Genomic DNA, 17699 nt, shown 5'->3' on the forward strand with positions numbered 1-17699 from the left:
TTCATGTGCTCTCTCTCTCTCTCTCTCATGCCAAATTGCAGAAGCTTTTGGGTCAGGGAAGGAGGAAGGTGAGGAGACAGCAAAGTCACAACCACCCTTAAGCTGCCTCCTTCTCCTGGCCTTCACAGACATCATCCAAATCCAGAAGTATGAGAACATCTCCGCCAGCTGGGTCTTCATCTCACCTACCATTCAGCACCCTCACCTCCACCCTGAGCTCCCAAACCCTAAGCAGCCCCGCACAGGACACACTGTCCGATGATATTTGATCTGATATTTTTTAACCAAATGCTTTTGGATTGTAACTTTTTAAAAAGTTTGGATTTTTCCCAGCTTTGGAAGTCTGTCTTTCCTGCCAGGCTCATTGATTTAGTCTCTCCTCTCCTCGAGGAGCCCCAGCCAGAGGATCTCCAGGTGGGCTAGTTCAGTTTGGGCTGCGTTTTAAGGGAAGAGGACAAAACCGTGTCCTGTGGGTACTTTGAGTTGAAACTGGATTGTGTTCCTCACAGCAAACAGGTTTGCAGCTCATACCTGTGCAACCAGGAGCCCACTGAGAGCCCCAAACTAGACCCATAATTGGTCCAAGGAAACCCTAAAAGTCTGGCTGGGGTTTCCGGAGGGATTTCTCTTAAATCGACTTCCACCCGGAGCTGACCTCTGTCATTATGCAGGTGTGGACTTGTCAGGGAAATGATGCTGACCTACCTGCCCCGAGATAGTACAGGAAAGCATAGTTTCCTCCAAACACAAAGAATTTATGCTTCCCACCACCCCTAAACAGGAAAAGGGTTGCACTGAGATCAATGCACATTTCCTTTTCCCGGCACAAGCCCTCTGTTAAGTATTTCTGGGTTTTGTCACCCTGTGGGCAGGAGAAAGGCTGTCAGCATTTGCCTGGAGTCTGCACCGGACCCCAACACACACACACAAGTGAGCGTAGGCCTCCAAAAACCGGATGGCCGATATATTCCCTGGCCCCTAAACCGGCCATTTTTATTCAGGAGCTTTTTTTTTTTACCCATTCCTCTTCTAGAAAAGTTTTCTGCCACACATTTCGTGGGTCTGTCCTTGCTGAACTCGCTGTGGAGGTATTCTAATCTTTCATTACAAATAATGCATCCGCCAGCTTTTGCATAAGGCGTAAGCCAAGTGCAATAGCTGTGGTTTCTTCTTCCCAAGCCTGCAGGAGCCAGAAGGGTCCCTGGCTTCATTCACGTCACTGCCTTAATTCTGAGGCATCTTTAAAATATCCGCCCTGGTAAATATTCGCCGTCCCAGGAACCACAGCTGTCCCCAACGTGCCACAGCCCTGCTCCAGCACCCTCTGGGGGAGGAGGAGGAGGGAAGAGAGCCCACAAGCTGCCTCCATCTGGGACATCCCTCAGCAGCACCATCCCTTGCACACCCCCCAGCTTCTCCCCACAGCTCAGGATGGGCATTATGCCATTTCCAAGGAAAAAAAAAACCCAACAAACCTGCTTTTTTTGGTGTGGAGGAGAGCCTGGTTCTGTCCTGCCTGCAGCACACAGATACCATGGTGACAGACACCTTCCAACATTACGAAAGCAAACAGGAACTCATGAATTCATGTTTTAAGGCCAAATTATATATAGGAGCAACACACGCATGACATCTGTTACTGTTTCCTATTAGTACCCTTTGCTTGATTAATTCCCCACAGCCAGCCTAGCCCCCAGCTAGCGCTGGGAGGAACCGCTCACGCTTTCTAAGCTCTATTGGAGAGATTTAACGAACTCCTGTGCAAGGCAGCCCTGGCCTGCTGCCTGGCCAAGCCGTGCCGAGCCGTGCCGACCTCCCACGCACGTCTTGCAGCGCGTGGGAGAGAGCGGGACAAGCCACGCCAGGGTCCCACCACCAGCTACCGGAGGGGCCAGGGACGACTGCGGGAGGATGGAGCCACAACGCGGGGACGTTGGAGTATTGTCCTCATTGCGTTCAGCTGCGGTTGGTGTTACTTTGCTATTTTCCCAGGTGACGCTGAGAGTCCCAGATACAACCGAGCTGGCAGATTGGTGCCTCTAAAATAATTTCCGCAGCCATCAGAGTAGGCAGGGGAATGAAAAAAAGGTCAAATTTAAGCTCGAATGCTGCTGGGAAAAGGAATGTATCACTCATACAGAAGTGATGACTATAATGCGTTTATAAATATACCCGTGCAAGAGGTGCTATTCCCTCCCTCAGCTGTCCTCGGTGCCGCCTGCCGCAGGCGGTACCCGCGCCTCTGCCGTCTCCTGCTCACCCGGGCAGCCGGGCACCGATGCTTTGGTTTATTTTTTACCTGCTCTAACTTTTCTTATCCTGAGCACAAGGTCTCACCTGTAAGATTTTCCCACCTCATAGGATTTCTGCTGTTCTGGGAGCAGCCGTGATCAAACCTAACCGGGACTTCTTGCACCATCTTGTCCCAAGTGAAGGAGAAGAGGCTAAAGCGCTCTCCCCACCCATGGCATTTTGCTCAGCACTTTGGTTTCAGGGAGCGTTTGAGCCCCATTTAAGTGCTGTGTGACCTCTGGGGCTGGAAGCGTACATCCCCACCCAGTAAATAAAACCAGAAAAGGAAGAAAACTAGATTGCTTTGGCTTGAGAAGAGCCTCGTGATAAAAGTGCTTGAAAATGGTCCACAGATCAGATCAGAAATTCTGCGATCCCTTCAGAAGGATAAATATTTTGGAAGAGTGGGTGCACATCCAGACCGCTGCCACAGCTCCGGCTCCAGCCCTGTGCAGTGTGGTCCTCAACTCCTTCACAAACTTTTAAAAGCTCGAGCAGCCAAATGCCCTTGTGTGCTGCTGACTCACCACATTCGGTATCAACTTGCATTGCATCTGGTATTTCAACTTTTTTTTTACTGATTTACTACTGCTTATTCATACATAAAGGGCCATCTCCTCTCTAAAAATCACAAATAACATCTTGCAGTCCCTGCACACTCAGAATACCCCTATCACAGGTCACAATCCTGACGGTTTGGCTTCGGGAGTTAGAACCACAAGGATGCTGCGTTGCTCCACATTTCCCAGCCAGCCCTGTGCATCCTTGCAACTGAGACTCCAGCAACAAACCAAACGCTCACCGCCCCTGAAACGCACAAAATGACGCCATTTCGTTTAAAAATTAACAGGCTGGGACACTCGCCTGCAGCCCGGCGGGGTGCAGACAGGGGTCTGGTGGCAGCATCCCTCCCGGGGCAGCTGCAGCCTCCCCTGGCACTGCTGGAGGGCACGGCACAGGGCAGCGGAGGTGGCTGCAAGCAAAAACCTTTGCGGGAACTGTTTTTGTACGTTGCCATTTGGATTTGCAGGTTTAACTATTTAAATTTAGCAAATTAATCCTTTGCTTAATTTAGAGGGGGGATAAGGGGGAAGGGAAATGGCACGAGGCAGCAAGAGTCTGTGTGATTACACTCTCATTAAAGCTCTTCTGCTGGCAGAGGAGGTAATGGAGGTGGAGGAGAGGGATAACGGCAGCATCTCCAAACTAATCCCCTCTTAGGTCGTGTTCATCTTTTTTGGCTCTGGCGGGCCCCAGTTGCCCATACTGGGATTCAATTTTTACAGCAAGAGCAGCTGCTGGGACGGCTCGTGCCCTGCCAGGGCTTCCCCAGCTCCCTCGCCGAGGTTCGGGGAAGCCCAGAGCTCCCGCAGGTCTTCCCCACACCACCGGGGTCACAGCACAACGGCCGTGTCGATACCGCTGCGGCAATGGAACGGCTGCAGAAATGGCTGTTGCTGGTGTCCTAACACGCCTGCAAAGACCGCTTTGTCTCCTATCCTTTGTACGGATTGGAGAATAAAAAAGATGGTCCTGCCCAAACTGGTTTTCCTCTAAATAATTTGCTGCAGGGTGGAGGATGAATGAACCAAGTGGAAGGAAAGGGGCGAGCTTTTTAAACGACCTTTCTTACGTATCTTATTTAACTCTTTTTATATGCATCTCTGACCAAACTCAATGACAAATTCACGTTCTGACATCTGGGGAATACTCAAAAAGATAACGGTGGGGAAGGAAGAAGAAAGGGCACACCTCTGTTTTCAGAGGCACTCACCACGCCTTTCTGCTTCTCAGTGGCTTATGAAGGAGAAAACAAGGAAGGAAAAAATCCCCTTAAATTATTTTCTTGACCATTTTAATAGGGTAGAACAGAAAAGGCCTGAAATCTCTTGACATCTGTCGTTCAGGAGACCAAAGCGGCCAGTCAGGATAACTAATTTTATTCCCAAACACTGTGAAATGTGCTGATACACACACCAGAGGGTTTATCACTGCTTCGGCAAGGTGGGGATTACCACCTGAATATATTTAAACTGAAATTATGCTGACATCAGTAGGAAGTGAATACTGCCTCATTGCTTTAACAAAGGTGCACTAAAGGAAATGACCAAAAAGTACCCTTCAAGGAGTAAAAAAAAAAAAAGTAAGTTATTACCAGTCCTGTGCCAGCGTTCCCCAAGGACTGCTCAGATGATGGTTATCTCCTGATGGAGAGTTCTGCTTATCCCTTCTCCTTCGACTCCTCCTGGTGTGGATGCCCATCTCCTCCACCTTGCCCTGGCCATGCCCATCGCCTCCAGCACGGCACCACCCAACGCACCCCACTGTCCCGCTGCCCTCGGGGGGCACACGGGGCATCTTGGGGACCGGGACTGGGAAGCTGAGATGGGTTGAGGCAGATGTGCTTGGTACCTTAGGAAACCCGATTATCATCCCTCCTCCTCCTCTCAGCCAAGCCAGAAATACGTCTGCTATCCCATATTTTTCCAACCAGGACACATTGCTGGGGTTCACCAACACTCGGGGAGGTTATAAATTCCTCTTTCCTTCTGTTATCCATCCTGCCGGGGCTGCTTTCCCTGTGCCAGTTCCCGTCCAGAGGCACAGGAGGGCCAGTAAAAAGCTTAGGGTAAACAAAAAGCAAGGTCAATAGGGATCCTCCTTATCTGTCAAAAGGCCTCTGGAATTTGGTGTAATCATCAAGGCTGTGGAAAAAAAAAATGCCCTTTTATAAACTGGTTTCGCAGGCATGTGGGTAAAGAATGCAAGTACGGAAATAGCTGAAATATTTCAAATGCACGAATCTGGATCTTAATATTTATGTTGGTTAGTCTAAACACATTAACTCACAAATTTCAACGTGTGCAGGGAAGGTTGTGCCGTGTTTCTGCACAGAAACCCCTCCTGTTCGCGAACCTTTGGGCACAACCGCTGCTGCCCTGCAGAGGTGTGGGGCCAGGGCAGCGGGTCCAAGGTGCAGGATGAGGGCAGCGGGAGCCAGCGGAGGAATCGACCCCTTAATTAAGCTTCAACGAGGAGAGCGATATCTGCCTTGGGGGCCTCTAGTTGCTGTAGCTGGGGTTTGAAGGTAACTATTAACAAAACCAGGGAGGACAGCGCTCAGCTCTATCAGTATTGCAGCAGATTTCGTCCCGGCTGGCTGAGCTGAAGCTGGTAATATTTAGAGCAAGAACCAATGTTCAGGAATTTCTCCCAACTTTCTGCTGCGCTCTGGGCGATCCAGCCCGCTGCCTGATTTAGGGCTGAGAACTTTTTTCTGGGACCGTAAATATCTGAGAGTGAATCATTTCTTGCCCAAACCTATGAAACGAGAGTCACAGGAAACGCTTTGGAAAAATAAAGTTAGGATATTCCTTACACAGTCATGCAATCTCTTCCCAAGCGTAATGTTTACCAAGAGGTTTTACCATCCTTTCACCACTCTCTTCTGTTCAGTTCAGGTTGCACATAAATAGGCCCAGCCTAAAGCAGCCAGAGCCTGGGACGCGGAGGGAACTGGTGCGCTGGGAGAGGGGAAGGTGCAATTACTGCTGAAAGAGATATTGCCGCAGGTGTCCTTCAAAGGGTGGGATCGGGTTCCATCAATCTGCTCAATTACCAGTTCGTTTTGAGCCTACAACTGTTGCTGATTGCCAGTGTCCAGTCAAGGGCAATTATCTTTTGTTATTTCTTTGTCCCTGCATCTTTACGATGCCATATGCATTTAGATGCAGTTCAGGTTTACAGGAGTACATACTGCTGCTTCGCTTTCCTCTAATGATTTATGATATGCTTAATACAGCCGTTCACAGCAATGCAATATTAACATAACAGCTCAATAAACAGACTAAGGATGAACTGTTCTTAGTTTGTTGGGTTTATTTTTGCCTAAATTTCAGGGACGAGACCGAACTCCCTGCACTGCCTTCTCCTCCACAGCTTTTCCTATCATTTATTTCACTAAAGGCAGCACAGTGCTGGGTGACATGGGGATATCCCCCCCCAGCCCCCCGCCTTTGCTCTCCTTTCTGCTTTGGCTGGTGAGAGCTGCCTTTGCAAGGGTATCGCCGAGACCACCGACCCATTTTTTGTGGTCTGGGGCAGAGCCAGCAGCCTCCCCCAGCGTCTCCCTGCCGTTATCCCTGAAACCTGGGCTCGGGGTGCTGCGCCCGCGGGGCAGCCCCATAGCAGCGGGGGCAACGCGGGAGCCCAAAGAGGCAGCAAAGGGTCTCAGAACCTGCAGCTGCACGGTCACAGCTTCCTTTCAAGCACCAAAGGAGAATTGCTTTGCAAAATATATGTGCATGCATAACAGCCGCCTGTTAGAGGGCAAATTTCCGTTAGGAAGCTTTCCCTCCGTCATCCCTTGGGTTGCAGAAGACTAAACAGATTGCAGATACGGAAAGGCCAGGAAAGCCTTATCTGTTATCACACCTCACAGCTCTGCACTCGTTCAAAGCCTGATTGCTGGCTTTTTACCCACTTGGTTTTGCAAAACATACCGAAGAGCCAATGGCCGTAGATTTCTAATGTACCACATTAGGAATCTGGTCACCCATCACTGGGAAGTATTTTGGTACTCATCTGTATTCAAAGTAAGAAACATAACTTCAAAAAACCTCCAAACCCCCACAGGACACGCAAAACCAGGGAAAATAAAATATGTAACTACAGCAAATGTAGCTGCGAGGAAACAAGCCCTCTTCCCTGATGATGAATTATACTTCGCTTGCAACAGATGCAGCTCTTTATATTTGTTTTCTGCATAAATCTACATATTAGCCTGAAAGCAACTGTACGTGCTTTGTCTTGCCTTGGTTCCATCACTCACTGCTCTTTTCAGCTGGTTGCCTTCAAGTGCTGGGCTGGGGCCTCCGAGCGCAGCTTCGCTCCGGCAAACAGCCCCGTTTCCTGGCTTTTCCAGCCCCAAAATCGCAATGAGGGAGCGAGGGGACATAGACCGCGTAGTGACCTTGCTGCATGTCATCTCCCCAGCCCCGAGCGATGGGCAGAGCCTTAGGGCTTATGGCACCCAAGAAAACGTGGAGGGACAGGCTGGGGTGGGTGCTGTGCCTCTGCGACCCAGCGCCAGAGACGGGAGCTGCTGCGAGAGCCACAGGTCTTGTTCTGCAATTTGATTAATATCGTCTCTAATTTATGGCGTGATGCCAACCGGACAGGCTTCCCAGGAGCTGGGATGGCCGGTGAGGATGGCTGTTGGCGTAACGCAGCTGCGGCGTGGCTGGCAGCAAATCCCCAGCACAGACGGGCAACGGGTTTGCCCCTGGAGCCTTATTCCCTAAGAAAAGATGGAAGTGGGAGCATGCATGGGGTGCAGGTGGTGGGAGGAATATTCTGCAATCGCAGCCAGAAAAGGTGAAAAGGATAGGTACCAAATATAATTATCTTATTAAATGGTGAGCCCATTTTTTCAGCTTTTCTTAATCTCGTTTAACGCTATTGGTGTCAAGTTAAATTATTTTTAATTGTTTTTACAAAATGCATCTGATGAATTTATGGTTTTCTCTATAGAATCTCCTGGAACATAATTCTCTGAGAGAATTTATTTTCCTCTCCTCTAAGGAGTCTTATTTAATATCTGTGTGCTGGAAATTGAAGCGACGAAGCAAGTAAACAATTACTGCAGTGTATCGTTAATGAGAGCAGCCTTGTCCTACAGCCAGGGTGAGCATCCGTCCCCTCGTAGGCAAGAGCCTTGCTCGTTTTGCTCCTTCCCAGGATCCTGTCTGTGCTTGCCAGCCTGAGCAGCTCCTGCTTTCTGGGAGCCTGTCCCCTCCCCTGGGGAAGGCTCAGGGGTAATCTTTACTGGTGCTGGTGGGAGGGAAGATGCCTCTGTCCCACCAAGGGGTTACTGGGGGGGCACTTGGGTAAAAGCCAGGTGAAGCGCAGGATGGCTTTGAGGCTGAATTTAACAACTGAAACAAACCTCTGCCCATTTTATAGGGTGAAAGCATTGCCTATGAGCAGCTACGGGGTGTAGGAAAGCGTGCAGGGAAGTCACCAGCACTGGCGACAGCAGAGAGGATGTGGGTACCAACAGTCCCCACTCCCTCTGGTCCTGTAAAGCCATTTTCCATCGCAGAGGATGAATACAGAAACTCTTGCTGAAGGGGATTTAAATAAGGCTAAGGAATGGTAAGCTCTCACAGGCAGGGCTAGAGGCTGGGGGGTTTTGGAGGGTCCCAGGCCTGTGACACAGCCACCCTGCCTGGATGGAGCATCTGCTCAACCTCTCCCCTTGTGCATGGCATCAGGCCAAAGCCATTTCCACGGCAGAAAGGCCTCCACCATTTGCAGGGACAGAGAAACATGCTTTTTTTTTTTTTTTTCCTCCCATGGAACACCAAAAATTGAAAAGCTCTGCTTCTGAAAGCTCTCATTATAGAGCAGCAGGTCAGAGGGATGCTGCTGAACTCGGCACACAAATGCTGGGGTAGGACAGCAAAAAATAGAAAGCAAATTGCCATGACCTATTACTCTAGAGAAAAGATCTATTTCTGATACATGCACTATTTAAATAGAGGTATTGCTAGCTAGTCTCAGGCTGTAACCCACTTAGGCAAAGCTTCAGGCATAAAGCAATGTCATTGCCAGCTCCTGGCTGCTTATTCACCAGTGACACACTGGCATGATGCAGCAGGACGGAACAAGACTGATCTACATTATCACAGAGGGAACAACGTGGTACATATGAAAAGGCTGGATTATTGGTGCACAGGGATAATTTCAAGGTCTTTAGGCTATAGCTCTGGCAGGTCGCGGGCCGTTAGTGTGAGCTCTGGGATGGGAAAGCAGATCCTCGCCAGTACCGGGGACAGGGAGCCAGAGGCTGCAAAAAGATATTCAGGGGACACTGCCGTGGCCAACACGTGCTATGTACACTCAATGGCATGCTGCCTTCTGCATAAGGTCACGGTGACAGGGAATATAGTCCTTTAACTTTATCTGAGTCCATGGGGCAAGAGAAGATCTCCTGCCTGCAGCCACGAAGAGGATTATCACTAACATAAGCTCTCGGTATTCCCCGATCTGAGCCCTGTGATGCAGTGAAGAAAAAAACTCTGAGTATGACAGAGAGAGATGTTATTGCTGAAGGCATCTCCCCCTAGTCCTATTCCCAGCAAGGCTGCAAGGTGTAGACTGAAAACCGAGAGACAGGTGCTGGTATTTTGGCTCAGCAATTGGCATTGGGGTTATGCTGTGTCTAATAAGAGAGGCTGGCTCCCAAGCAGAGGCGGATTCAGTTCCCTACAGTCATTGCAGGATAATATCTTGAATAAACCAACTGTATCTATTTAAACGCCTTAATAAGCAACATACCAAGCGCAAGAGTTCATAAGAAGTGGTAGATTTAATCCAGCTCTTGAGAGCTTTATCTGTTTATTTTACAGGACCCTTGCAAGGCAGAAACGCCATCTCCAGCTATTCCTAAACTGCAAAGTGGGTGGGTTGGGTATTTCTGACAGTGCTGCAAGAAAGCGTGGGACCAACGTTTGCATTTCTCTGCAAGAAAGCCGGGTAGCAGAGCTAAGGCACAGAAGTACCTTTCAGCAGGGTAAAGTCTGATCCTCCATTATAGGGAAGAAAAAATCTGAAGTTAACTCCCAGGACCAACCCAGACTATAAAAAAGGTAGGGCGGCGTCGCACATCACTGCCATGGATGTTTATGTCCCCATGGCCTGTACTGGAGCCTGGGCTCCAGCAACGGCCTCGTGCCACTGGTTTTCCCACTGGAACTGGAAGTCGGTGAAACAGAAAGTGAATAATCCTCTTAGCGGGGCTGGCGCCGGCTGCCGTCGCCTGTGCTGTGCTCCAATTAACACCAGTGGCTAAGCCTCGCCGGAGGTTTTGTTATTAATTACGGGAGGGAGGGAGAATTGAGCATGCTTAGTGCATGGCTGCTTGGGCTGGGAGAAAGGACATGTCCTAAAATAACTCGCAGGGGAAAAAAAAATTAATGCCTTGAAAGTGGCAGTGAATCAGCACCATCCCCGTGACAGAGGATGGACCCCTCCAGCCACCCCAGCGTGGTGGGGACTGGTCCCCAGTGCCTCTGCTCGTGCTGGGGCTCACCACAGACACCCCATAAACCAGGGCCTGGGACACACTCCTCAAAGCCCAAAGCTGCTTTTACCTGGGGCTGGCGGGTCTGGAAATGGCCCCGGGGTGTTGCCTCTGCCCCAAGAGCTGGCGGTGTGACTGGAGCTTAGTTTTCGCTTTGCCCCCCAAACTGAATCCCTTTCCCATCCGTGGCGTCAAACCCTCCACAAAATACAGCCCGAGCGTTGCTTCTGTGTCGACCGGATTTTTAGGTTGGAAGCTAACCCTTGTCACTTTTCCAAGTTGATATTTAATCTACAGTTATTCTTTCAAACAGAGAGTACTTCGATTTGTGTGAATGCGATTTCTGGGGCGTCGAAGTTGCACTGCTCTCAAAGGAAAATCTTGTTTGCTTCTTTTAAACACAGAATTCCATAGTTTTCAATTATTTTCCTTCTGGGAAAAAGCAAGAAGCCTCCCCCAAACAGGCACAGAGATGGGACTGGAGCCGTAGTATCCTCCGCTCCCTCCCTCCAGCCCAGCCGGGGAGAGGGACCCATCGCACCCAGCCCGGCTGCCACCCAGCTGGTCTCACCCTGCCCTGTGCCCCAGGCGCTCTTATCGTTCTTGAATAACTCATTTATAAGTTTTAGCACACTTGATAGCTTTTCCATTTAACAGTGAAAACCCGTAAGTAATGAATGTACTTAAGATAAAAGAGGCCAGCTATGTTAAATAGGGAATTGCTTCTGTAGGCACAAACCAGTGCTTTCCATTGGACTGCCAGAAAAAATTTTGTCTCTCTCTAAAGGGGCACAATGCTTAAAAACAGTCTGCTTTGTCCCAAATGCTTTTTAAGAGAGCTCAAGATTGTTACACACCATAGGAGGAGATTTTTCCCTCTTCTGCTTTGGGTATTTTGCAGCTCTGTGGGCAGAGGTAAATGGGAATATTGCTGGCACCCAAGAAAGTGCAATTCTGACAGCCCAGGGTTTGCTATGGTGAAGAGGATCGCACCAGGCTGCCCAGCTGTGACGACACGGATGCCCTGCGAGGATGGCTGAAGAAAGCACTTCTTTCCAGAAGCTGCTTCTCCCATATTTCCCATGCCTGGAGGCTTTGGGAGAAAAACCAGACCAATGCAGGAGGGTGGGCAGGCGTGCTCGCCTGGGGCAGGTCTGCCTGCAGCTCCTTGGGCAGGCAGCTTCCTCCCCTTATCACATTCGTCGAAACAAAAAGCGTGTAATTCTTACGTTGCAACACAATTGGAAAGAGATTAGTCTCAGAATGAGATTAGGGGAGCTATTAATTGAATGGGAATTAATAAGCGTGCAGCTCTTGGATGCTGGGGGCTGGAGAAAATTAAAATAACTCTTGCGGGGTTGGGAGGAAAAACCCCTTCAAGGCTGAGGCAGGACAGACAGACAGACAACACACGACACCGGGCTCTTCCCATTTCAAGAGTAGAAGCTTATTAGCGTGGTTGTATGCTCAGCGCTCCTCGGGATCCCATTTAAGGAGGTCAGAGACAGAGGTGGACAGCAATAGCTGCCTACAGATCCAATTAGGAACGGCTTTTACAGCCAGGTCCTTTTCATTTTTGCCGTGGTTATTAACGGCTCCGGACAGACCTGGGGTGGATGGAGGAACGTCGCCCTCCTCCTGCCCCAGACACGGCTCCCTCGGGGCTGGAGCCACGTGGAGCTGGGGGGACCTGCTCCCCTGGGGCTGGCACCGGAGCTGGCTTGGCTTGGGCAGAGGGAGCATGGCATCTTCTCCCTCTCCATCCTAGCCATGATATCCTCGGCAGTGGCATCGATGGTCTGCCCCGGGGGCCCTCCAGCACCCCCCCCAGGGATGCTAACCATAGCTGAGGAGCAACAGCCGGCCCTTTCTGCAGCTCTCCTGCTCTAGAAAATGCTTGACAAATGTCGGTTCCTCGGTGCCCTTATCTCTGGAAAAGGGGACAAAGCAGGAGCAGGGACAAGTCACACTGTCAGGAGCCCGAGAAATGCCATTTCCCCAGAATACGCGGCAGGTTTGCAGAGACACAGGGCCAGAGCTCGGTTTTGCAGCCTCTACCCCTCGGGCTTTTGCCCAAATACAGCCCAGGAACCCCCATGTTTCTGCAGGTTGTGTGCACGCAGCTTTTCAGGGATCACACACGGAGAGGAGTGACATGCAGGCTGCTTCCTGAGGGTACACGTGATTTTTCCAGGCAGTAGGTAAGTACAGCATCGCTTCTCTGTCGTGCACAGCTCTGGCATGGCTCTGTCTCAAAGGGCTGTTTCCTCTCCTCCCCGCACGAGTTATTCTAATTTTCCCCAGCTGTGGAGGGCTGGCCATGCTGGGGGCTCCCGCTGGCTTCCCCACGCTGGGCAGAGGCCAGCGGTGCTCGGCACGGGCAGAATCATTTTCACCGTGAGCGAGGTCGGAGCCATGTTTTCCAATCATGAATTTCGCTCAAAATGGTCCATCCGTTACTGAGAGCGTGGTTATGTGAACACGTCTTGTCTGAGTCATTAAAATGAATTAAATATCACTCCTATGGCTCTTGGCAGAGTGGCCAGCAGTACCAATATGCAGGGTTTTCCCACGGGACCTCAGCCGCTCTGAAGCTGTGGCTCCTCTGAGACACTAAAATCCCAATTTACTTATTTTTCTTTTTAAGAGCCCCGAGCGTTACTACCCTGCTGAAAGGAGCCAAATGCACACCTTGTCAAAACCTCTTTAAAACAAACCCAAAGGAAAGCAGGCGGGATGCTGCCTGCCCAGCACCCCCCAAACCTGGGCTGGGCACCCCCTCTCCCGGGCAGGGCTCCCTTCTCTGCTGCCATCCCTATGCCATCAATACAGTACGGATGGAGCGTATGCACGGAGCGGCTCCTTTCCTCCTGTGGTGGGGAAATGGGAGTTTCCCCTGGTGCAGAGCAGCATCTGAAGCCAGAGACCCCGTAAGAGACACAGGGAGGGACCCCCAGAGCTGGGGCTGTGCTGCGGAGGGGCTGCACCCCCCGCCAGCCTCGGGGGACCCCCACCGACCCCAACCCTGGGCTCCCGCCTGCCTCCCGCTCCTCTCTGCACGGGGGGCAGCCGCTTGTTTCAAGATGCTGAGTCACAAACACAGTCGAACACCAAAAATCACCGTATTAGCTGCAGCCCCTCGCGCTTGGGAATTGCAGGCAGATTTTTGCCTGTCCGAGCAGAACGTGTTGCAGGGACGTATCCGGGTCCCAAAAGGCTCCTGTGAGGCAATTAGATGCTTGCAGGGTCTCATTTACACCCACAAATAACCACAGCTTAAAAACTGTGCTGGAATAACTTCCTTTAAACAGTCTTGGCTGCCAGACACACAAGCTAGCTTAAGGTCACACCAAGAAACCTGTCAACTGCCTTTGCTATACACTTTAAGAAAAAAACCAGTCCACGTAAAATTCATCAAGTAAATCAAGTAAGGTTAAAAATATTGACTTAGGATGAATCAGGATCTCTCTCAACAATTCAGTAGCCGTTGTTGCTGTTGCTATTGCAGATTAATATAAGACGCACCCACGAACATTTCAGGCTGCTGAATGGCAGACGGGGAGTTGCAATACATTTGGTTATGCAAAGCACTAGCTAATACATTTTGCTGCATGTCCACTGACATCTTTGCAAGCTACTGAAAAGCATTAAGGGATGGGCTCAGGCAGAGCTGGGTCTCTGAAATCAGAAACACTGAAGTTCTTTACTATCCTTTAGCTTTCTCCCCAGTTCCTATAGAAATCCTGCTGTGTCTGAGCTCGTTCAGACAAGGTATGGGATTTTTTTTCACATGTACCCACATTATACCGAAAGGGCTCAAGTCCCAATTTTCCTACGACACTACAGTTTGCGACACTATCTGTAAGGTGGCGAGGCAGATGGGCAGTCGCGCTCTCGGGCATTCAGACTGGGCGTTAGTTAAAGGGTCTGTCTCCCAAACTGTGTTTCTACAGAGGTGACTAAAAAAAAAAAAAAAAAAAAGAGAGACCGGCCAGAGTGAAAGCATCCGATTTGCAGTGTACTCACATTCATCTTCCACCTCGGGCTCCGCTTTCAAGCCATTTTGTGAGAGATCCCAGGCACTTGTCGGGCCAGGCAGAGCCCTGCGCCGGCTGCCTATAGCTCTGCTCCCTCCTTCCCCTGCCCGCCGGTGGCCATTCCTCCGGGACTTGCCAGCTGAGTTGAAAAATAGACTTCTAATTCATTTGGCATCAAAGATTCCGGCTTAACTCTTGCCAGCAGCTGTCATGTCCCACCGAAGGAGCTGCGGTGCCAATCGCTTCCAGTATAATCTCCTCTCCGAACGGCTAGATGATGCTTTAACTCGTCTTAACGCTCTGGATGGATGGAGATCTCTCTGCAACGCCGGGAGAATATGATGCTGCTCTTTCCCAAAGCTTTCCCTTTTACATGCCTCGACCTTGCAAGGGAAATCCTGTCTCATTTGAATTATTCATAATACTTTCTGTTCTGCCAGCTCCAGCATACATTTTCAATCATTAATATGTCATGACTTTTTATCCTTTTGGACTTTTATCTTTTCTCCTACACGACTTGCCGCTTTCCAAATAATGCAATCGTGGCTATATTAATTAGCATTCATCTGATTTACTAAATAAAAAAAATGTCTCCATCCTAATGCTAATGCACGCCCTTCCTGGTGGGAAATACCACTTGAACAGCTCCGGGAACAGGGATAGCGCCGGCTGGTTCTAGCTAAAGCAGTGCAAACCATGTTTGGAGCTCACGCTTTTGGCAGTATTTCCCAGCTTGCAAGCCTGTCTGGTGACGGAAGGCAGGGTAGGCTTCCAGCATCATGAGAAAAAAAACCCAAGGAAGGTAACCATGCTGTGAACTCTATGAAAGAGCTTGTTTTCATCCTTTTTAAGTAAAGCTGGTGGTAAATCATGGCATTCTTGATGATGGTGGCCGGGCCAGGCTCTTATCCCTGCGGTGCTGCCGGGTGGGTGCATCCCTCCAGCTCACACCAGGATCTGTCCCTGGAGCTTTGCCCAGCGATGCAGTTTGGGGCGATCCCAGACCTGCCCTGGAGTCTGGAAATGAATGAAACTGCCCGGAGGATCCTTATCCCTTCCACCGGGAGCCCAGCCGGGACCCTGGGTACCTGATGCTTCGCCACAGCGGCCGAGCCCCCCGCTCCCCTTGGGTCCGATGCATCCGCTCTCTCCCACGGACAACACGTATTAATTGAAAGTCGGATGGAGCAATTAGCTGTTCGCTGGGAGGCTAATGCTTCTCTCGGCTCCCACTGCTCGACTCGAGGCTGGAAGAGCTGAAATTTCTGTCCTGTTATCTGAAGAGCCAAATGACATTTCAGCAGCGGGGAATTCCTGCCAATAAAATTGCAGCCTGAACTCATTGCTTTCATTATACCTTAAATTATTTTCTGTACTTGAGGTGGGCTTATTGCTAAGTCTGGGCTGTGTAGATGAAAGGAGAAGGGTGAAGGGCACCTGGCTGCTGCCCCAACCCCGGGCCCAGGCACCCCCAGCTCGAGATGCACGGGCTGCTGCAGCTCCAACCTAGCTGAAATAGGAACAGATATAATCCACGCATTGCGACTAAATTCCCTCGTTGATGGATTTTACATAGGAACCCAAACTGGTTTTATAACAGAAATGAGGTGGGAACCCGAACTATTCAGCATCGCGGTGCCCAGGACAGACAGACACTTGCACCCTTGCAGCCTCCTGCTCCACAGACGGGCTTGTGGAGCTTTTCTACGCTCCCAATTTATTGCAACCACATCTTATCAACCAACCAACAGCTGATTTTGTGCAGCCAGAGGCAGTGGTGTGGTGGGAGCCGGGTGGGTGGCTGGGGCTGGGCGAGCATCTGTCCTCCCTGCAGCACCGTGCCTGACCTCTAGCTGGGACTGCTCTTCACCGTGCCAATACCAGCATTTCACATTTTACTTCAGCTACGCAAGTGTTGGCTGCCTGCTCCAGCCCATAATTATATGGCAAGTTACTGCACATTTCCCAACAGCTAAATTATTGTGTGGGGTTTTTTTTTGTTTTTGTTTTTGTTTTTTTTTGCAAAGAAGTGAATATTGTAAGTATTTACACTGATTTCTACTATGGCTGAAAGTGTGAAGCTGCACTTTAGGATGGGCTGTGCTTGGCTCGAGCAGGAGCCGGCTCCGGAGTCCAAAACTCCAGGAAACCATTTCTCAGAGTTTAGTGGGATTTTTGAAATCACTGATTGTGAACTGAGATGTAATTTCTAACCAGCACGGCTGGGACCTGCGCTCTGATTTTACTGAAGCGATTAAAGGTGGGATGTGCACATTGGGCACATACGAACTGCAAAGCTTGCTCCCCTTGCTGAAGTGTTTTAAACTTTAACCCTCCATCTAAATTCAAATAGTAGTTGTGCTGGCTCATTTCTGTCTCTCTGGCACTGGCTCTATAAGATGTTACACATTTCAGTATTTGCTAGCATGCACCTTAATGCCTTTCCCTGAATGCTCCCAACAAATCACAGTGACCTACATGTAAAACAGTAGCAAGGTCCTTCCCTGGGCTGGCAGCTGCTACAGTGGTGCGGAAAGTCACAATTGGGGTACAAACTGGAGACACCAATATGGGATCAGGACCTTGTCTAATAGGTTTCTGCTAATTCCTTAAGAGAGTGGAGCACAAACAAATACTACACCTCTGCAGCTAAGAAGTTTTTCTTGATGCTGGTGCTGTCATCCTCTTCCCATGCCCATCCTTTGAACACATCTCAGCAAGTGTTCCCATTCCCCAAAATAATTGCTCTGAATCGGCTATGAGCACATTGCCTTCCTCACTGCCTGCACAGAACACGAAGCCCGTGCTGCCCGTGAGCCCATCGCGGTGCCTAAAGCAAGGAGGGAGCGATGGGCTGGGCGTGAGTTGCAGGCAGCAGAGCTGCAGCTGGGGGAAGAGGCTCTACAAAAGTCTGGCCCAGCTCTGGTACGCTTCTCCCCCCAGGGTTATGTGACCCCCATCAGAAAGGATGAGCACCCTGCATCCCTCTCTCCCAGCCCGGTGCTGGGTGCGGCACTCTTTGTTGGGTCCAAAATACTGCATCCTCCTCCCCTGGGATGCTGCGGGCTCCTGAGCTAATCTCACAATGCAAATAACATACAACTGCCTTGTGGGAGACCACAAATTATTTTCATAGCCTGAGTCCTGAAGAAGCTATCGAGCACGGTCAGGGAGCTGCCACACTGGAGAGCAGCAGCAGCCGTTCCCTCCTGCAGCCGTGCGGTTCTGCGGAGCGGAGCAGCCGAGGGTTAGGAGGATGTCTTGTACATTGGGGGGTGAGGAGA

At 50.3% G+C, this 17699-nt stretch overlaps 1 protein-coding gene across 2 annotated transcripts in view; it reads right to left on the reverse strand.

Moving 5' to 3' along the window:
* Nucleotides 1-17699, reverse strand: part of SCHIP1 (schwannomin interacting protein 1) — a 182114-nt gene that overhangs the window by 45336 nt on the left and 119079 nt on the right. Inside the window, exon 1 of one of the 2 annotated variants that reach the window (XM_069792847.1) lies at nt 14405-14656. The exons of the other annotated variant lie outside the window; for it this stretch is intronic. Coding sequence (XP_069648948.1) covers nt 14405-14410 — 6 coding nt within the window. The 5' untranslated portion in view covers nt 14411-14656. Of the gene's footprint in view, nt 1-14404; nt 14657-17699 lie in introns of those variants that run through there. 2 annotated transcript variants of the gene reach the window in all.

The sequence above is a fragment of the Haliaeetus albicilla genome, chromosome 9 (genome assembly GCF_947461875.1).
Source record: "Haliaeetus albicilla chromosome 9, bHalAlb1.1, whole genome shotgun sequence".
NCBI lineage: Eukaryota > Metazoa > Chordata > Aves > Accipitriformes > Accipitridae > Haliaeetus > Haliaeetus albicilla.